Source organism: Diachasmimorpha longicaudata, chromosome 12 (assembly GCF_034640455.1).
Source record: "Diachasmimorpha longicaudata isolate KC_UGA_2023 chromosome 12, iyDiaLong2, whole genome shotgun sequence".
Taxonomy (NCBI): Eukaryota; Metazoa; Arthropoda; class Insecta; order Hymenoptera; family Braconidae; genus Diachasmimorpha; species Diachasmimorpha longicaudata.
Genome location: NC_087236.1, coordinates 3,528,248 through 3,550,907, shown reverse-complemented (window position 1 = coordinate 3,550,907; position 22,660 = coordinate 3,528,248). Strand labels below are relative to the sequence as shown.

Sequence of the window (22,660 nt, the reverse complement as noted above, 5' to 3'; positions counted from 1 at the left end):
TGAAAATTAATTAGCTCACTCAATCATCTACATAAAATTAATCATATCATCTGATTATTCTCATCTTCTCAGATACTATTTAGCATCCTAGGGTTGATGTTAATTACGTGTAAAATATCATTTCTAAAACATTGACTAAACAATAAAACAAGTCTTAAGATTCATTATTTTAAAAAATTCATTTGAATTTCTTACGAGTAAATCTTTACAGTACCTAACGTTATTTTTGTACAAATATATTATTCATATTGAAAAGTACATTTTCACAATTGGAAAGAGAAGGTCGATCGATAAATAATTGGTTGCAAATGAAAATAACTGTACAGTATTATGCAATAAGCTGCTCTCAATAGTAAATAAAAAAAAAATCGATTGAGAAAGGAGCACAGAATTTATAGTCAGATTGTTTGTACATTCAAATATTTTCTATTCATGGCTTTATCAATTTACTCAGTGAGGCCGTTGTTTGTACTATCCGATCAATGATTGTCAATGTCATCCTATTCAATCTTTCAATAAATTTTCCCTCCACATCTCTCCATCAAAATGGTTTTCAATCGCCCGATTAAAAATCTCTGGTGAATAATAACAGACCTTCGGATAAATCACCTTTGAATACAAAAAAAAACATCGAAAAAAAAAATGCAGGAAATTATCATTAGAAAATATCTCAATGTCTCTAAAAATTGCAGTGGAATGCACGTCAATTACTCTAGAAAATGTCTACGAACATTCAATAAAAAAAACATTTGGATGAAGAGATTTAGTGGCGAAGTGTAAAAACGTTAACGAAGAGTCGTTTTAATTGAAGAATAAATTTTGGGGAAAATATCGATCAAAATCTTCAATCGTAGGAAGTTTCGTCGTAAATTTTTCGACAAAGTGATGCCATAAAAATTAAAAACTATTTTACCCATGAAATGGGAGATTTTGATAAATTTATTGAGAATTTTCGATAATATTTTGACGTTTTGTCACTTCACCACTGGATTATTTCAATGATTTTTTAAATAAAAGATATTTTTACAATTGAAATGTTCTTCTTTCTTACAATGAAATAATTATTTACATCATTTGATTGCTTCAATTAGCAGCACATTATCCTTCTACTCTCACTCTCAAGAGCACTATTTATTTGTTAATCAATATCTTCATTGATGAAAGATAATTAATTGATCAGCCAACTTGGAAATTTTCCACACAAACGCGCGATATCTCGTCTCTTCGATAGACGTCCGCACCGAGTAATTTTCACATGGTCCCAGAAGTGTACACAATTGTTTACTTATTTATTTATTTATTTATTTATTTATCACATTCTCCTGCTTCAGATTAATGAATGTGAAAATACGTTGAACTACGTTGTTTCAGAGTCTGTCTCGGATTTGATTCGTTCAACACGATATCGATTGTATGATCTGTAGGGTGAACGACTCTGATCATTATCGGTAATCACTCTTGTCCTGTGGGGTATTAAATTCTCGTAACGACCCATTAACCAGTCTTGACAGAGTCGATGTTGGGAGTCAGCAACATTTTTCGATGCCCAATTTGACAACCAACTGTGGAATTTCGTGTTGAGATTTTTCGTTATTGCGGGGTGACACTGAAAAATAAAGAAAAACATATGTTTAAAAATAAAATAAAAATAAAATAATTGTTCCATTTCAATTCTAAAGGTGATAACGAAACTCTGCTAATTTATTAGGGAATGGGGGAGATTAATTATGTGTAATTGACGTTATGACAATTCGTTATTTCTTTCAGTTGCATTTTTTACTTTTATTTTTATTGTATTTGACTGCGACATTTAACTGCAAATGTTTAATTTTGGAAAAATCCCAAACGTTTCGATGTGAATATTTAAATAAATTAATTCAAGCCAAAGATTTATACAGATCAGATATCAATTCTATATATTTTCAATTTATAGCTGATAAATTGAGTAAATAAATTTCAAATGCTTAACAAAAGAAAAATTTCAAAGATTTAGCTCTTAATATTTAAATGAACTAATTCAAGACAAACAAGAAAAATTGCAAAGATTTCGATGTGAATACTTGAAGAAACTAACTCAAACCAAGTTGTGGTTGTAATTGATAACTATAGGGGTGAGGGATGGGAGCAACATGACAAAACTCTAGAGGATATATACAAAAAATAAACTACAGAAAGAAAGAAAAATGTTTTTGACAAATATCCATTTACTTAGGAGAAGTATTTGTTTTTAAAATTGAAATTCTTCGGTCTAATCACACCCACGGAGGATCGAGTTAAGTGTGAATTATGATAATTATATTACCCTAGAGGATGAGTATTTTGCACGTGACCTTGAATGAACTCCCTTCATAATTTATTTTTTCTAAATTTCTTCTTTTCTTGAGGGAAGAATTTCGATGAATTATTTACCGCTCATAATTATTCCAGGAGTTCGCTTAACGTTATAATTAGCATGATCTTGTTATAGAATAACATAAAGGACGACGTTCACTCAAACCGAATCAGAATTGTCAGGGAATTACTCGATGTTAGAAATCAAGAAATAAAAAAAATAAATACTTCCCTTAAGTGAATGGATTTTTGGCAAAAATAATTTTCTTTCTCAAGAAAAGGAGACGGGCAATTAGGATTAAGGAGAGGAGGTTATAAGGAAGAGTAGGGGTCGAAAGGAGAATAAATTATTGGTTTTTTATAAATGTTACTAGTAAATTATAAGGGATTTTAAGAGAGGCTGGGGAGGATGTAAAACAAAGAAAAACTTTTGTAACATCAAGGAAATAAATTATATGATACGATGATAATTTTCTTTCTCAGTCTACCACTACTAATTGTTCGATATCCGCATTTATCGCTTTTTGCATGATTGTGGGGTAGAAAAATTTATTGAACAGAATTCTTACCTCTTTAGCTCGTGCGAAAGAGTTCGGTTTGTACAGAAAAGCCTCTTTACTTGCTACATAGAGCATGTGATAACTGTTGAGATTGAAAGTGCATTGGGTGTCGTCCGAGGTTATTACGTCGGTGCTATCACTCGTTCCTGGCATTCGCAGAATTCCAGGATTTTTCAGCAACTCACTGACACCATCCGCTTCCTCTAATTTCTCACCCTCAGTGGCACTGAAATCAAGTTATTTTGCAATGATTACACTTTTTCAATATTTAGTAATTATATTATTCATTAATAAATGAACTTCTAAAACTCTCGTTTGAGGTTTTCGAAAGGTCCTATAGCCAACTTGTAATTAGCGTAGGAAAGTGTTCACATTATCATGATTTTAACATTTATTTTTTGAATAAAGAAAGTGAGAAAACACTTAAATTTTTATTTTTTAGTTACGTCATATGTCTGCAAAGAGAACATCTTCTGATTTGACAGAAAATTACCGAAAATTCGTGGAATATCTCACGTAGTTTATGCGAATTTGGAAACAATATAAGATTTTTCTCCAATTTCTGGGGAATTCCAAGTTTTTCTAAAATTCAAAGAGGTGCAAAAATGTTCTAAAAAGTTCGAGGAGCTTTCTAGCACTTCCCAAAGGCTTCAAGGAGTTTTGATAAGTTTTTTCACTTTTTAGAAACCTCTAAAAAACAAGGGAATTTAAAAAAAAAAAATTTCTAATAATTTGTTTCAAAAGAGTGAAAACTAACGTATTCTTTCTTAACATCAAATAATTTATACTAAAAAATATAAAGGTAACTTTGAAAGAAGTTCCTAGAAATCTCGAGGAGCTTTCTAGCACTTCCCAAGGACTTTTTGAAAATTTTGAAAATTTGGAAAATCGAAATTTGTTTTCAATTTTGTAGAAACCTCTAAAAATCAGGGGAAATAGTATTATTATCGTTATTAAGAAAAATATCACCATTACCCTGATTATTATTTAAAATAAAAAAATCTCGAAAAATATGCCTTAAAAAAAAAGTAAAAACTTCCACGTATTCGTTCTCCACAAACGAAAAAAAATCTATTAATCTTTAAAAATAAACGTCGTACTCAGTATTTTTATCCGGATTGTTCGGCACAGCCGGTCTCATCTTCTTGGCAGCATGTTTCCTGGATCGCTTGACATTTCGGCAGAGAAACACCGGTTTACGACCCGCTAAGATTCTGCCTAAGGAGCTCCAACCATTTCCATCGATCTACAACAATCATTATCACTCGTTATTCCCTCAATTCATATTCCTGATCCTCACTACCAACAGCAAACGAATATACGACATTGAGACAGTTGTAAATCTCCCTCAAGTCGTAAAATTCATTTGACCAATTAATTATCATAACCAACTACTGACTAAATATTGAGTAATTGATTTGTTCGAATTATTTGTCGCCATTTTAATCGTTTTAAAAGTTTTACAACAAATTCCTGGTATCCACTAATGAAAAACCAATGAATGATTGATCTCCAATTACATATTAAATTTTATTCGTCACTAGAATTTTGATAAGTTATCGTGATTGCTCTGAAATTATATTCATTATCATCACGAGCAGTAAATAATACGAATATATTATTTCCTCAACCAATTGGCGCAAAAAAACTGCACTAATTTACTTAACTCATGCCATATTTTAAAGTACTCGATAATTAATGATGAATCGTATGATATGATGATGAAAAATCAAGCAGAAATCATGCATCACTACCTCTACCAACTCTATAAACTAATCGGAAAAGGTAATTTTGTTTCTACGAAGGTTTTAATTAGTCGAGGATCACGTCGTGCAGTCAGTAACGATCGGAAGGGTCTAGAGACGAAGGTATTTGCAGGATTAATCGTACAATTAACGTAATTAAAATGAAAAAATATTGTCATCGAGACTCGCCAAGACAGTGAAGCTTCAGCCTCGTGAACAGACCCGGCCGATGGTTCCGAATACACGTTGATAATAAAAAATTATTAACTGTTACGAGCGTAATAAAATAATTAAGAAATTGGCACAGAAGTGAGAATGATTTTAGCTGATGTGGATCATCTTTGATTGTGTTCGATTATCTCACTAATGAGGAAATTTTTTAAACATTTTCTGTTGATCACAGATTTTTCAGTAATTTGCATTAAATTGTCAGATATAAAGTGATATTTTATCAATAATTAGATGTTAATTTTTAAGGGACTGACATTTCATTTTTATTTTGGAATCAGCATCAGAACTTTCCAAATGTTTATGAGATTTTCGTAGAATTTTTCGATGGAAAACGTTTTTCATTCGAAGATTGATTTTATGGCAACAATTTTTGACTTTGATGTTCATTTCCTGATTTTTTCAATAGATTTTCATGGAATAATTGATTAGCATAAATGATTTCTATCAATTTTTTCATGAAATATATCATTAGAAATATTAATCAATTGAATTGACTTCATTTGTTGACAATTTAAATATTAATTTTAGATATTTATTGTTGAGGACGAACAATAAACTCAAAATATTGAAATAAAATCACTTCTGATTGTATATAACTCGTCTTGATCGTTAACAATTGAATAATTTTGATTGCAAATAACATAAAAAATGTTCAAAACTTCATGAGTTACAAAATAAAAATTTGAACTTCGTCGAAAAATAGCTCATTAGCGAGATAACGTAATTACCAGACTTCATATTCATCACTTCTCTACTGTAACAAAAATAGCATAATTAAACATTCGTTTGTGCGCCTAAAGAATTAATTAATCTTACACAATTCAATGTCGATTGAGTCACCTACTTGATTTTATTGTGAGCCCACGCAACGCCTCTGTTCATAATTAATTTAATCTCATTTACATTTAACCAACGTTAATCATCAAAGAGGCGTGAAATTCTATGTTAGAAAAGAGATATATTCTTTATAATAATCCCAGTACTCAACAAGCCCTAAAATAAATCAATGAAATAAACGAGTAACAAATGCAAACAAGACAAAAGTAAGAAAAACATTCATTCGAAGTAATTAAACAAAAGTAGAATAAAAGAAAATAAAAGCAAGAAAACTCAAATGCCTCAGTCAATAATTCGAAATAATTTCAGTTAACAAAAGTTCATGGTTGCTTTATAAAAAATATATGAAGACAATGAAATAGATAATAAAACACAAAACCTTCCATAATTAAATAATCAAGTGATGAAGGGAAATTAGAAAAAAAAAATTGTCCAAATTATTTTGCTCAGAGAAAAATCTGAATAATTTTTTCACATTTTCCTCTGAACTTGATAATTCGGTAAAAATCTGTAGGACAATATCCACAAACCCTTTTTGTCTAATTTTCTTTTCTTCACCACTTGACAAAAGTTTCTTTTAAAACTATGAAAGCAAATGAATTCAAAAAGCAAAAAATATGAAATTTTTTTAGTGGTACAAAAATGATGTTAGACGATAACATATATTTTTTTCAAAAGCATCGTTCATGTATTTCAATATCTCTCTTCTATACAATATTGTTGTTATTTATATCATTATATCATTTTTTTACTCATATACAGTTACAGTTACAAAATATATATATATATATATCTTATATATATATAGAGATTAAAATTCGTTTATATAAAGGGAAAATGACGGGGTCAGAGAGGGGGGGAGTCTTCGAATTTCAATTAATTATAATATCTAATCAATCATAACTTTGTTTGTCTTTTTTTCTCGTAGGTTCACAAGTTTCACCTTTCAACATTAAAACTCGAAAGTGCGGACGACAGACTAGTCTCGATGAAAATATTTATACAAGTGACTCGTGTCGATGATGACAAAAAAGAAAAAAAAAGTAGAAAAAAAATAATAATAGAAAAATCCTTATGAAATGTAGCAATGATGTCCTTTCCTTCTATTTACATGCAATTGTCGTCTCGATTCAAACTTTCAGGTTCACACTGGTGTCAGTACGTTTATTTGTTAAACCCAGAGGAAAAAAAAATAGTCTCGATTTTCATTAACTAATATCATGTCATCCCGCACGTCCTGCGGCAGGTGAAGATCAATTATTCAGTAAAACGTCTCGTTTATCTAAAGCTGTCCGATAAATTTGTGATTTTTATTTTACATTTCTTTCTAAGCTATGCGATTTCACGATTTCGTGTACTTTGAGGAAGTATATCACGTCCAGACGGATTGAACGTGCGAGAATGCACCGAAATAACATTAATTATTGTTTCATTATTTTTCGTGATCGATTCGGGGGTGAAGTGACAAATAATAAGTGAATATTACACTTTTTTTTATTATAAATAATCTCTGTAACGAGTGATTGAGGGAAGTCATTCACTCGATAATTAACTCATTCATTTTTATGTTAATTAGATAATTTATGTCAGTAATGAATAGTTTTGAGAAGAAACGTTAGGATATTATTTTTATCGCACGAGAATTTGACTTTTCTCACGTTGAATTATCCTCTCAACAAATACAAAATTTAAAAAAATACTTCACCACTGAATTTCACATTGGCCCGAATTATCAAAAGTAAAATATTGGAAAACGATCTCTATTATTCAATTTCGGCTCTCACTCTATCGGAATGGGGGGCAGGGGGGGGGAAGGGGCGGTTGTGCAAAGTTATGAGCATTTATCAATTTTTTTTTTTCGTCTATTCATTTCCTCATTTAATGCCAAATTGTGCGATTATTTATCTCTTTGCATCGTGTAACAAAGTTGTACGTTTTATTTATTTATTTCACTTTTCATTATCACTGGGACGATTTTTCATTCTTCTGAACATGTACAAAGCGTCAGAAGAAAGACACTCAATTAAATTTCCGTAATTTAATTTTTTTTTTATTCAAGAAAAAATAAGAAGAATTCTTTAAACAGTAATTATCACTTGACACGTTTAAAACTCTCGTGTCCCCCTCAACTTTGCACAAAAACCTATTTCCTGGTTTAGCTTACATAGAAAATAAAACTTATCCAGTTACTTTGAACTTGTTGTTTTGCCATTTAAATTGCCTCTCGTCTCCACAAATTTTTAATCGTTATTCCACCAGCATTTTGAAAAAATTTCGTAGAAAAAGATTAAAAAAAAATTTATTCGGAGCTGTCGAGATATCTAGATGATAATGATACTGCAAAAATTTGTAGTTATGATTTTTATTGATTCTTGAGTTTTATTTAAATCTATTTTTGAAGTTAAGTGCTTTTTAGATCCACACAGTTTGTGTAAAAAAAATATTATTTCTCCCTTTACATTTATCAATCGTTGGTGGTGTTGAACAGTACGATGTTATGGGTAGTACGAATTTTTCTATTATTTAAATAACAACATTTTTTCTATTGATCAGTGACGATGGAAATAGTCACACGAAGAGATTCGTCTTTTGAATATGAATTTTGTGTTTTCTTGCTTTCATTCATTTATTATTTTCTCAATTTTATCCTTACAAATTACTTCGGAGACTCTACTCGTTTAATTATCTAACTCGATACGTATAAAAAATTCTATTTACACAAGTCAATGATTTTTCTTCAATTATTATGTATCTATATATGTACATATTTTATAACTATGAATGAGAATGAAACTCATTAGCTTGTTTGACTCCTCATCGGTATTCCAATAATTATCGTTCCTGTACTGTTGCACGCGATATACTTTTCTCATTATTATTTTGTTGCTTGCCCTGAGCTCGCTTCGTCAACAAGAGTGTGAATTGTCCCCGACTCGTCGCTCAGCCCTCTCCTCGACGTTCATTGCATTACAATTATTTTCCTGCACGTGTCAAACAACACGCGTCACTAATTTTTCGGTTAAAGTATAAGTTAAATTTATGGAAGATGGGAATGGGAGAGAAGAGTACGATTGCCTGGACGGTGCCTCATCCATGAACAAGTCAGAGAAATTGTCATTTAGAAATTTACTCAAGTCGCCATGTTGTTTGCCATCAGAGTCAAGTTTGTCATCTCATTATTTTCTAGGATGAAATGTTTATTTCTTGAAAAACATAATCTTGTGAGCTCAGTGATGGTCTTGGACTGAGTTTAACAATTTGTTTTTTTTTTTTAAATAATTATTTTATCGTTGAAAATAATTTGATTGAAGTTGATTCTGATGGTACGTCGTATGGTCACTTGAAGACAGATTTTGCTTTGTGGAAGTGGAGAATTTCCCTGACTTTTAATGGCACCATGAACTTATCTGCGTTTCGTGGGTTCAAGAAATCAGAAAAAATATAAAAATGTAAAATTGTTCGATCATCTCCTACCATTTCATTCACCTCATTGATATCCATCTACTGCCCCCATTTTGCAGGTTATGATTAACTGAAATGTCGTGGAGAAGTGTCTAATCGCATTTTAGGATTTTGGGGGGATTCTTTCTCGAGGGGGAGAAAGATGACATGCAAGACGAAACCAGCATTCAAGAGGTGAATCGTAATGATTTGATTTGCTTCGTTAATTAGGAGATTGTATCGATAATGAGTGGTTTATCGCTGACGATAATGTGGTTAAATGGATTTTGTGGACGATTTTGAGAGAATTGAAAATATAGTTTTATGATGTGATAATCGGCTGCCGATTGAAGTGAACTATTGTAATTGATAATCAGGATAATGAATTGTGTGCAATATTTGGCCTTTGTTCTTAATTATTAGTGGAAAATTGGAGAATTCCGGAGCAAAAATGAATTTAGAAATTTCACAGACTTTTGGTAAACATTTTGGTGGAGACTAAAAAATGGACAAAAAATGTGTGTAATTTAGACAGTCGTTTTTGGGGTTTTTTTTTCGAAAGTTCATTTTTGGGGTTGAACCACTTGGGAACAATTTTAAGAGTAATTGGACGAAAAAATTTTTTAAACGTATTTTCTCTTGTTTATCAATTCACAACGTACTTATTTTTTATAAAAAATAATAGAACTTGTATTTACAAAAGTTTTTATTATTTTTTATGCAGATATAAAAAAATATTTTGATTTTGTTACGTTTCATAATGAGAATTTCAAATTTTAATTTTTTACTCTAATAAAAACGCCAATTTTCACACGAGACTGAGTTAAATTTTGGTTTTAATAATTTTTTCTGATAATCAAAATACTAAGATTCACTTTTGCTTCTTATTCGGAAGTCCCTTTTTGGAGTTGAATCATTTGTCAACAATTTTCAACAGTAATTGAACGAGAAAAATCATAAAAACGCACTTTTTCTTGTTAATCAATTTAGAACGTACCTATTCCTAATAAAAAACAATAGAACTTGTGTTTACAAAAGTCTAAATTATTTTTTATATAAAAAATATCTTGACTTTTTTACAATTAATAATGGAAAATTCAAATTAAAATTTTTTACAGCAATGAAAATGTCGATTTTCACGAGACTTTGTCAGTTAAATTCTGGTTTTAGTCATTTCTTCTTTAAGAAAACCGCATTACGAATTAAAAAGAGAAAGAAAATTCGATTCTAAAACTTTTTGAAGCGCAATTCTAAGAATTTTTGAAACTTCTTGGAGTTTTAAAATATCTTTTACCAAATATTGACATTAAAAAATGCTCGAATCAATTTTCCAGAGAACATTTACATCTCAAAAACTTTTTCGCAATCGTAGATATTGAATTATTTCAATTCAGAGGTAATCGACCAATTAACGAGCATTTCATACCATCGGATTACGTTTCACCACATAAATGCAAAAATTATTATTAATAAATCCAAATAAACCTTGTACCCAGAGTAATAACACAGAGGAGAAAATAAGACTTAACCAGATCATGCTGCAGTTAGAAACGCAATTTTACCCTTATTTTGAACAATTTCGAGTCATTTTCACTAAAATTTAAGAGGTCAATGCCCTCAACGAGCATCAAATTTCAATCCTTCACTAGTACTGACTATTCAGCACATCAATTGATAATTAATTACGATTGATTACAGGCCCTTCGACCGGAGGATCGCACGTGCACCGAAGCGAGTCCTCGCCACTCGCCTTTGAAATATGCGACTTAATAAATTGTTATCGATTTAAAAATAATTTTTCATTGGTTTGAGAATATAAAAATGATTCAGTCTTGATTGCGATGTGAATAATTAACTTGAGGGAATAATTCTGAAGCTGATGAGTCACTCAATGTCGCCAGATGTTCATTAAAAAAATTATTACTCTTGAATTCAAGGATCAAGTTCACGTTGCGTAGAAAATATTGACCTTCGATATCTGCATATTAATTAGAGGAGCTCAATCCTCATGTGGGTGTTTTACCGATCAAATACGATGTTTTTGAATATTTTACATTGTCAAATTTTTTAAATAATTACATGAGTTAAATAGGAAAAACTTCGTATTTAAAATTAATATTCACTATGGGATCAATTAATATTTTTTAAAACATTTCCTTCTCATAAATAAATTATCTGTTACGAAATGTTAAAAGCTTGAGCGATTTTTTTACGTTGAAAGACCCAAAAATCATATTTTAATTTTTAAATACAATAGAAATGTTGATAAGCTCTGATTTTTTAATTGTTTTGTTTTTCCCAAAAAGCAAATTATTAAGGTAATTAAATCGAGGAAAAAGTTACGATTCCAAGTGCGACAGTTTTTAAACAATTTAATCTAGGTTTCGATCATTTGTTAATTTACCAAACGAATAGAATAACTTTTATGAAAATAAATATTTAAAGATCCTAATCCCATCATATTTGAATAATAAAAACTTTATTTAAATTAAATGAATCGTTTATTCGAGTAAAATGAAGTTTATCCCACTCAAATAACTTATTTTTCTGGCTCCGTATTTTTGTGACTCTTTAAATGACTTTCCATCGATTTCCAATCGACCATTTGGATACCCTCAAACCACGAATTGTCCCGGTAACCGATATCAAATATTCCCGAGAGGAAAATGTCCTCAAGATCAATATCATTGGGTTTAAATCGTCGTCTAATCGTGTACTTCAATTAGAATCGAAACAAATGTGTCTTAGATTAAAAAAAAAAGCCAGTGATAAAATATATCATATAAATAAATAAAAGAGGGGCGAGAAAGCGTTTGCCTCAATCTTAATGACCCATAAAGCTAATGATTTATCAATAATCGAATCCCACGAGTGCGGATGGACACGAACCCTCGATCAGTGAACCTGCGATTCTCGGTTAGTTTAAGCGAATGCAGGAGGAAATGCATTCTGCAGTGAAGTGGCCAATGAGAGAACAGGAAGTGAGTAATATAATGTGGCAGTGAAGTGGAGAAGAAGGTCAACTCAACTTCAGTAATTTTTAATAAATATTCGTGAGTTTAAGAGGTTGCAGAGGTGAGTGGAGCAAAATCAATCACTGAGTCCAATGACCTTTCAGCATATTCTCTACAATATTATTTACTAATTATTAATTAGGTTCTAGTGATGGAGAAGCAACATATGCAATGCTGATCAAATTTAATTAATTAATTTTTAATTTTTCTTTTGATGAAGCTAAATCAGTAGCGAGATAAATTGACTTATGTTGCCGTACAGTTTTTGACCAATATTTTGAAATTGAAGGGAGATAGCGCAATTTTTGTAATGACATTTGTTGTAGTACTTCGTTCGCTCCACAAAAAAGGTTATAACAAAAATTTTGCTATCTTTCTTAGATTCTGAGATATTCGTTAAAAAGGGTCGACAATCGAAAATAAATTATCTTTATCTACAAATGATATTTTGAAAATCAGTCTGTGCGTAAATTGATGAGAATACAAAATATTTTGATTGATTTTGTGGTCAATTGGCAGTTCTATATTGTTAATAATGATTAATGTAGACGGACAATTTCGAAAAAAAAAATATTTAGGAATTGTAATAAATGTGTGCCTCATACGAATATCGTTATTAGTGTCAAAAATTTTGCGAGGAATAATTTATGTTCCTAAATACTCTGAATGTACAGGAGACACTAGTGACAAGAGTAATTATTATTTGGAAAATTAACTGAAGACTGAATTATGACGGATTATTTTTTTATTCTCGTCAAAGTCGGCATTTATAGAAAAATATCTCAAAGATAAATATTTTTTTGAGGTTTTTGCTGAATTATTTTTCCCCAAAAATCGATTCAACGAATCACGGAAAGTTTGGATGGAATAATTTAATGAGCTTAATGAGCTTCTGGAGATGTGATGACTACGATTATAATCAAAACTGCATCATCACTGACCTAATAATGTAGCGCTAGTCCATAAGGGAATTTAACTGATGAAAATGTATTATTGCAGGAGAAAACAGAATTGTAAAAGTACAATTATTTAATCATCAACTGAAAAATAATGAACTCTTCTTAATTGGTGGCGTTCAAGTGTTCTATTTTGCTCCGCTCGCCTCTAAAGAAACCTTCGTAAATAAAATATGATTACGAAGTATTTTTACGACTCATCCTTAAGTGAAATCGACTCATGGTCTTGGCACTTCACTAATAAATTTCTCACTGATCGTTCGGAAAATATCTTTGAAATTAATGACTTTATTGAAAAATGTCAAGAGGAATGAAAATCGGTTGACGATTCCCTCATATGTTATTCAGCAATTGGATAAGTTACTAATTACTTTTATCAGCGTCAATTATAAATACGAAATATATGCGAAATAACTGGAATGGATTGAGAAATTTATCTGTTGATAAATGTCAGTGGAGAAAAAATGTAAAAATGTCAGGGACATTATTTCTTTAAAGTACTCTGCCCTCAGGTCGATATTTAACCGACTGCATACGCTAATTTTAAAGATTTTCAGTCGCCAAATTTTCCAACTAATCTCGTGAATGAAATTCTTTATAAAAATTTGACATAATCAATAACTAAATGAAATTTCGAAAAATGTTAATATGTTTGAAAACACTTCCCTCTTATAAACAAATAGAATTTATTTCCTTAACTTTGAATTGTTTAACGAAATGTCAAAAAATTCCAGGATTTTTTTTACATTTCATGATTAAAAATGTAGATTTTAATTTTTTACTCTACAACGGAAATATTATCCATAAGACACTGCGTTAAATTCTTTTTTTTTGACATATTATCTAAACAAACGATAATTAATTTGAGGAAAAAAATGCAGCTTGAAATGTGACCGAATTTACTCGAATTTTTTTGTAATTTTCGATAATCCTCGAATTTGCTAATAGGAATTACTCAAATTGTCATATTCAATGTTCAATAATTTCAGCGATATTTTCCCAAAAGATATACCAGAACTTTTTCAACCACTTCACCACCGATTTTCAACTCAGCCCTCAATTTTAGTGAATGACAATAAATCCAGTAGCGAATTGATAAATCGATAATAAAACTCATTTTCGTCTGTTCATCAGTTTTCGATGAATATCTCGTAACCCCGAGGAGATATCAAAATGTTTATTATAACCTTTTTTGTTGTCTGAATTGAGTTCTACAAAAACTGTAATAACAAAAATTCGGCTATTTCCCTCCGATTCCGAGATATTCGCGTCGAACTGAACTGAAAAATGAACAAAATTATCTCGCTTCACCACTTCGTCACTGAATCGGGGTCGACAAAACTAGGAAAACACCCAAACGATAAAATGTGGATGAGAAAATACGTCTGAGTTCCCATGATTTAACAGACAAATGGAATGTCGTAACGGAGTGAGAGCGACAGACGATAGGTGACGTCAAACGACAAACGAAATATTATCGATGAAAAAAAAAAAAAAAATACTGTGAAAAATGACAAATGACATGATTATGTCCATTCACATGACTGAGGACTCTTAGTGATACTCAAACGTCCCTTGAAATGATTATTTTTAGCACTTGAGATATTGATATTGTCAGCTTATTCTCTCGTAGTCGGTTGCAATTCACAATTACGGGATAAACGAATGTATGCAAGCTACAATGGCGGCAATGATTTTTTTTTTAATGAAAAGGCTCGTGGGTCCTATACCTTCTTGTTAATGTCAGTGTTCTTGCGCTTTCTGCCCCTTCCCCCCCTTGCTGCCTGGTCGCTACTCACAGGATGATTGGTGCTCGTTGCATTGCTCGTCTCATTATTTGGTGATGTTGGTGTATCCTTTAGACTGGTTTGGATTATTGGAGTTGAGTATCTCTCAACGTACGATGACCATTTTTCAGATGTATTAACATCCTCTCTTTCACGATCATTGCAGCCCTCTGGGGTATCCTCACTCTCATTGTCCAGTAATTCTATCGTCATTTTACACTCTTTTTTATACTGAAAATAAAATAAAGGTAATTTTAAAGATAGGTCATTTATTTTTGGGGGGAAATTGAGTTGTGTCAGGTTCTAGGATAATTTAAGGAACTTCTGGAGGAGTCCAACAATGATGGGACTGGGAATTGAGATTTTTTACATTAAATTCTTCCAAAAAAATTGAAAAAATTAGAATAATAATTCGTAATAAATTAATTCCTTATTAATGCATGAGCGCAATATCGAATAGATTTTATACTCTCGTTTTTGAAAATAAATTACTCAAATCAAAACAAAAATCTCTGATAATTTAAATTTTTTAAATAACAATATAAAGTAATTTATCCTATTTTTTATTGTTTTCTCAAACTTTTTAGTTATTCAACGATTTGAGTAATACTAATAGTTATGAACCGAGTCAAAATACAGAAATAAAATTATTACATATTTTTGAAAAAATATTTCGTAAAAATAATCGAATTCCTTCAGTTAATTAAATATTTCCAATTAACGATGTTCAGGCGATGACGAAATGTTTGTTTCTTTCGAATGAATATTTACAGAATATTTGACCCTTTCTGTAGTCAAATAACTTTTTTCATCAATATTTAATTGTTGTACACATGGGCTGTGGGGCATTGCAACATTTTTAATTCCACTGTTAATAATGAATGGGAAATAATTAATTTGCGAGACAGAATTGGCAACGTCAGGTCGATGTCGTATTTTTGTTGCAGAGTTATCTTGATCCCGACACATTTTCCGTGAAATTGCTGGTGATTATTAGAAAATCATAAAGGAAACATATAAGTGAGGGAGTTTTGAACTTTGTACACAGAAAGTATGGGATAATATCAAGTCTAGTCTTTATGTTCATTGGCTTCACTTAACTTCAAACCAAAATCTCTGTGAGAATTTTTTTTTTAATGGGAAGCGCTACCTCAAGGGAATATAAAACTCTTTTGATTTGTTAATAAAGTGGTGTGAAAAGACGGAACGATAATATAAATAACGTAAATATAATAGAAATTAATTCACAAATGTTCGGTGTGAATAATAAAAATTATATTATTAACTATTTAATCAGTCGTTTGACATCGATTATGAATAGTTTATAAGCTTTATTAATGGTAATTTGCCAATATACTCGTTAATATTAATTTCCCACATTATTTTCAGATATTAACATCCACTATATCGTTCAGAAATTTTTAAAATATATCGCCTTTATCTCTACTCTACAATCAACAACAATATTATCACACTTTTGAACTTCGTGCGCGCAAAATTAATTTTTTAGTGTTTTTTTTTTTGTTAACAACGACTAAAGAACGTTTTGAATAGGTGTTATTATGTTTTTCAAAGATATGTTTGTTAATTTCTCACGGATGAATGAAATTTCCAGGTATTGATTACATTTTTTCTGCTCGACGTGTGGTATTTTTGCACTTTGATCGTGAGAACGCAGGCTAAAACAGCTGTTTTCAATTATTTATTATATTCAAATGACATTTCAATTATTTATTATATTCAGAAATAAAGAATTGAAAAAATAAAAACTTCCCTGACGTTAATGGATAGTCGGCAAAAACATTTGTTCTCAGTGTATTAATATTTATCTGCCATATTGTTTTTAGATATTAAATCCACGAAATCATTTAAAAATTTTTTGAATACATCGTCTTTATCTCTACCCAATAATCAACTGCGATATTATCACGCTTTTGAACTTCGCGCGCGCAAAATTAATTTTTTAGTGTTTTTTTTTTTTGTTAACAACGACTGAAAAACGTTCTCAATGGGTGTTATTATATTTTTCAAAGATGTTTTTGTTAATTTCTCCCAGATGAATAAAATTTCTTGGTATTGATTACATTTTTTCGCTTGACCTGTGCCATTTTTTCACTTTTTCACTTTTCCCTAAAACAGTTGTTTTCAATAATTTATTGCATTCGAACGACGTTTTTCAAAAATCTGAAACTCCGCAGACGACGTCCAAATATATCTCAGAAGATTCAAAAAAATTGTCAGAAGTTTGTTGGCATTTTTCTATCTTGCCTGAACATCGTTAATGGATCGATGTAAAATTAAATGTACTTACAATATATATTTTATAAGAGTTTTCACTGGCCATAGCAGCTTCAGCTCTCCTTTGATACGCGGCCTCGGCTCCAACCCTCAAATAAGCGGTTGCACAAAGTCCTCCAGCGCCACTGCTCTCCTGTGGTTGCCTCTGTTCACGATGGAACATGTCAATACAATTTTGACACGGGGCGTCCGTCACTAGGTGCTGGAGCTGAAGTGAAAATTCAACAATCACGTTAATAAATTGAAAAATAATTATTTCCGTATCTGCTACATCAATAACAATTTGAAAAGTTATTTATAGCCTATTAGTTAGTTTAAGAAAGGAGTAGAAGGAGGTGGTGTAAAACAAGATATAATACCAAAGAAAAATAAATTAATCCAAAATTTAAATAATTATTTCACCCAAATATTCAATTACTTCAAAGAAATATTTATATCTTGAATAATATATTTTTCTCTAGTAAACTAATAACAATAGCAACATTCATTAGATCTCAATGATGTTAATTAGATTGTCTTAGAAGATAATCAGGTTAAATAAATAATTAATAAACTACTTCAATAATTGTGAGCATTAAAGAATTCCTGGAAATCTTTCTCTTTAGAGAATCAGAAATTTATAAAAATAAATAATCATTAGTGGAGTTTATTTAAAATTCTGGGGAACATTGTCATCCTCAGGAGCAATAAGATTGTCATCATCGTAAGGTAATTAAGCTTCTCTGCACGGACTCAACCCAAGAAATATAGTTTTTGAAAAATAAATACTTCTCTCAAGTAGATGAATATTTAATGACAATTAATTTTTGTTTTTTCTTAGAGGAAACTTTCTAAGGATTTTTTTATATTTCTAGAATTGTAAGTTTTGGAATTTTCTTTTTGGCGAACACTTACCTGTCTAACCGCGTACGACACAACTTTGTCCAGGGTGAATGCCATGTACGCGTGAATACCAAACATCTCTCTCAGCGTGTCCTCATACGCCGTACTCTCCATATTACCATCGAGAACGTTTTTCACCATATCCAGAAATGTTGGATAATATTCTTCTATTTCTATTTCATCTAGAAAAAGAAAATTAAATTCATTAGAATCACTTATTTTATTTATTATGGACAATAATCGACCTTTTGCAGGTCATTTTTTGGACGGAGGAGCCTATTTTGTGGTTTTTAATTGATGGGTTAATTAGAAAATTTAAGTTACGGAGTGAACGATCAAATTATCGTAGGAAGAGTGGCTCAGGGAATGACTAATAATACGAAATTGGGTTTATAACAAATTTTTTTAATCATGAAAAAGATGTTATGGATAAGAATTGTCTATTTTTTTAGTTTTCTGAATTCAAGAGAACACGAAAATTCTTGGATGAGACAGATTTTACTATTTTCGGTTTTGATATTTTACACGTGATAAGTGATTAAGTATTTGAGTATTTTGTATTGACTATCAATAGAAACAGAAAATATTGTTATTTACTGCTTGACGCATTTCTAAATAGCAAGTAAAAAAGTATTTAATATTTAGTGCAAAACGAAATACTAAATATTTTATTATTTAGTGTTTAATTGCCGACTAAATACTAAATCTTCGAATACTTAACATTTAAAGACTTCATTTTTTAATATTATCAATATTATTTTTGAAAATACCAGCGAAAAAAGGAAACATCAGTTAATTCCGTCGAGGTCTAATTTTTTCGTTTTGTTAAAAATACTAAATACCAACTATTTTTATATAAAATCATTCATTTAGTAGAAACAATTCACTCAGCAAATACCAAACTATCCCCAACATGACTTCCAATTATCGAAGTTCAATTTTCGCAAGAAAATAAAACCATAAACATCTAATACAATTCCCACCCCATCTGTCCTCAACAAATCCTTTAAACTGGCTAAACCTAGAGCTAAAGCTCTTCGCCAAAACACACCATCAAAAACTCGAATCCCCCCTCAACGTTCACTCCCTTAATCCCCCGACAACCCCCAGAAACTTACAAAACACTTCATTCAAAATTAATATCTAATTTAACAAAATTCAACTGCTCGAAACTGTAAACTACAACAAATTTTGCAAATGCCACTGACCACAAGGACATCCACAAGATATATAAATTAAGAAAAAACAAACTAAAAAATTTAACAGACTCACTATTTTAAACTAAAATCATGTAGATAAATTGTAAAATGAGAATATTGTAAATAATCCAACTCCGGGACACTTTAAACAAATAAAAAAAAAAAATTTGGATAAATGTAAAACTTACTTTTTGGTTTTAACCTGAGTGCAACAGCAGCGACTTCCTTTCTCTGTTGTTTATACATAGCCTCCTCCTCAGCCAGAGAAATAGTCCTATCGTACATCTTCGTCAGCCTTTCGCACAGTATATGGTGTAACCTCAGGAACAAATACCAACTATTAGATCCCATAAACAGTGTATATGCCTCATCCGGATCAGTCGACAATGCATGAACAGGTACTTTAATATCCCCCTCGATCTTGATATTGGCATTAGGAGGTGAGGGTGATGTTTTATTATTTCTCGACCCTTGCAATCCAAGTGGTGATGAATTTGTGGTTAACGATTGTGAACCACTTGGCATACCCTCCTCCTTATCATCATCCTCATCTCTCTCATCATCACTCAACTCCTGTCTCGGATGAAAGAATAAATCAGGTATAAAGTGCCTTAACAATAATTTAATTCGTTGTTTATCCTCCTTGTGTATCGCAGTCTGTCTCTTAACATGATGTATCAATAAATTTGCTGCATCATCAATAACTGATTTATCCTTGTAAGAAAGCACCATGTGTGGACCACTTCCTGGCCCATCACCACTGTCATTCTGTTCATTTCTCTCATCGCAGAGTGTCTCAATATCATTGAATAAACTCTTTGATCTCAATGCCTTGACATCATTTTGTTTGAAATTAATTCCCTGATGATCGAGTGATTTGAGATAATATTTTTCATTCTGTTCTCGCCAAATTTTATTGAAACCCTTCTGGGCCTCTCGCCACTCCTCCTCTTTACTCTTCAACCTCCTGAGTACAACTGGAACCGCAACTGTTGGATTTTTCTTCAGTCCATCGATAATATCAGGTGCCTTGTCCCCATATATTCTCTTCAACGCTCTCTGATGAATCGTAGGTGAACAACCACCTAAACAATCATCAAGTTTAAACCTCTGGAGCTCCTCCTGCGTCATTCTACCCATTTTTTTATGAACACCCTCCAAAATCCTTATCGTCGCTGCATTTGTCTCGATAACTCCATCCAACTCGAATCTCTCATCCTCACAACGATAAATAAACTCCTCAAACTGTGTCTTTCGTGACGTCACAAAGGTACTGTCCTCCGACCACGTTGGAAATGATACCCACGTGTCATTCAGCACCTCTCGACACAGCTGTGTTCTACCAGAGCATTTTGGCTGTACGTAGGACTTTGGTAACGCACAGTAGGAAGCACCAAGTCTCTTGCATGTTGTGTAGTCAATCTCCATTGCTAAATCACCCTGAGGTCGATCCTGATGGCTTCTCACCACATTATTTGGAAGCGACTCCACTAGGGTACTCGTGGAATTTGTCGATGTTATACTCGTCGTGTCCTGGAGATGACCCAAAAATTCTTTGAACCATCTCAGCAGCTCGGGAAAACGACCCAGGAAGGGCGTCACCAGTTGAATCAATTCGCTCTTCGATACTATCTCCTGATTGAATAAAACTAGACATCTGAGGAAATTTTCGTATACTTCTGGTGATCTCAAGGCCTTTCGTACTTTATCGAAGAATGCGTAGTCATTAAGGCTACCGTATTTTCCAGCTTCTGCTATTGTAACGTCTCTCACCGATGCTGATACCTTGTGCTTCTTCGGTGGTGGAGGACCGTGAGGGGGATGATGAGAATTACCGGTTGACACTGATGTCGGAAATGAGGGACTCCGCTTCAATTGACCTGTACTGTGGCCAAATTTTTGGGTATTGTTTAGATCACGTGGACCAGCACGTTCACGATCTCTGTCACGATCACGATGATCACGATCTCGATCAATACCACCGGGATTACCTGGCTCACGATGATCACGGGGTTGTGATGTTGTATTGTTGTAGGATGCTTTTACCAGTGGCTTTTTAACGATTGCTGCGTGATCATTTACCGTTGTTTTGTTACCCTGAAACATTGCAGACTAGCACCAATTAGGCACCATGGAGAAGGGAAAATGTTGTTTAGAATTTTTGGTATTTGTTTGTAGGGTGTGGGGTGAAATGGTGATGAGTTGATGTAGTGAGGGTGATGATGAAGAGAGTGGTGATTTTTATGGGGGGATAATATGGTGAAATTGAGATTTTCTCGGATCTGAAGGGGATTGAAGAGTTTGGTGGATGTGGGGGACATAAAAATGAAGGAAAATTGGTGGTTTGGGGGTAAAACGGGTCGGGCAAGGGTTGGAATGTGAATTTTCTTCGTTTTTTTCATTTAAAAGTGTTTTTGGACGACAATTTTCGGGGGATTTGGGGGGTTGAGGTCTGAAAATGTTCGGAATACTTCGGGGTACGAAGCTGAGGATCCGGTTTAGGTTTCAATCGATACGAAACACTTTTTTTATGATCTAATTTATCATTTTTGGGATTATTTACGATGACTTATAAATGGTTTCGATTTTTTGTTGTGATTGGTCTGTGAAAATTTTGTATTCATCATTGCAAATATTCTTTCGTCAATTAAATAGTTTTCTAATAAAAAAATTCGTTAGGAAAAGAAAATCTGGAAAATTAAACTTCTGGAAACTGTTATCCTGTTGGGGATGGAATACAGTACCTCTCGTATTTGAAACATGAGCCCCAGTGACTACAAATATGATATGTGACAACCCCAGTCACAATCAGAAACAAGTGTCATCAAAAAAATTTGATGTGAAGCTGAGAAACCGTAAAAAATCAACGGAAAGTTAAAAAAAAAAAGAGAACAGAGGTTATGTTCGCAGAAAGCGAATTTTAGAATCTACATTTGTTGTAAATAATATGGTAATGTAGGCCCAGTTAGTCTTTATGATTAGATTTTCCAAAAATTTTTCTTAATTAATTCCTGTTTTTTGTTTTCAACTATTGACTTTCAGGGGAAAAGGTCTAGGATTGTTTCGATTGATTCAATGATAATGTGTCATCCCCAGAGTTTGAAAATCATGAAATTTTATGAAACAATCATAATCTCATTTTCTAAGACTACTAATAAGAAAGAATATCAATAAATGTAATAATGATACTGACTAATCCGAAATAAAAATAAATTAGATGGAAAAAAAAGTGTTTCTTAAGGTGTATTGATCGTTAGTTTTGTACTTCGGGGTATTTCGAACATTTTGAGACCTCATGCACTCAAATTCAATGAAAATTGTGGTCCCAGGACATTTTTTAATTAAAAAAAAACGCAAAATCGGTATTTTGATTGTTGCC

The 22,660-nt window shown here is 31.8% G+C and overlaps 1 protein-coding gene across 10 annotated transcripts in view; it reads right to left on the bottom strand.

Annotated features, from left to right (window-relative positions):
- Positions 1-160: 160 nt before the first annotated feature.
- Positions 161-22,660, bottom strand: part of LOC135167851 (paired amphipathic helix protein Sin3b) — a 42,697-nt gene continuing 20,197 nt past the window's right edge. For 6 of the 10 annotated variants that reach the window (XM_064131470.1, XM_064131474.1, XM_064131472.1 and 3 more), the window contains 7 exons: positions 19,470-21,393; positions 18,095-18,264; positions 17,214-17,408; positions 14,846-15,133; positions 3,992-4,137; positions 2,901-3,117; positions 161-1,606 (listed from right to left, as the gene is read on the bottom strand). In XM_064131470.1, coding sequence (XP_063987540.1) covers positions 1,358-1,606; positions 2,901-3,117; positions 3,992-4,137; positions 14,846-15,133; positions 17,214-17,408; positions 18,095-18,264; positions 19,470-21,393 — 3,189 coding nt within the window. In that variant the 3' untranslated portion in view covers positions 161-1,357. Of the gene's footprint in view, positions 1,607-2,900; positions 3,118-3,991; positions 4,138-7,552; positions 8,686-14,845; positions 15,134-17,213; positions 17,409-18,094; positions 18,265-19,469; positions 21,394-22,660 lie in introns of those variants that run through there. The other 4 variants (XM_064131476.1, XM_064131475.1, XM_064131479.1 and 1 more) reach the window with 4 other exon arrangements.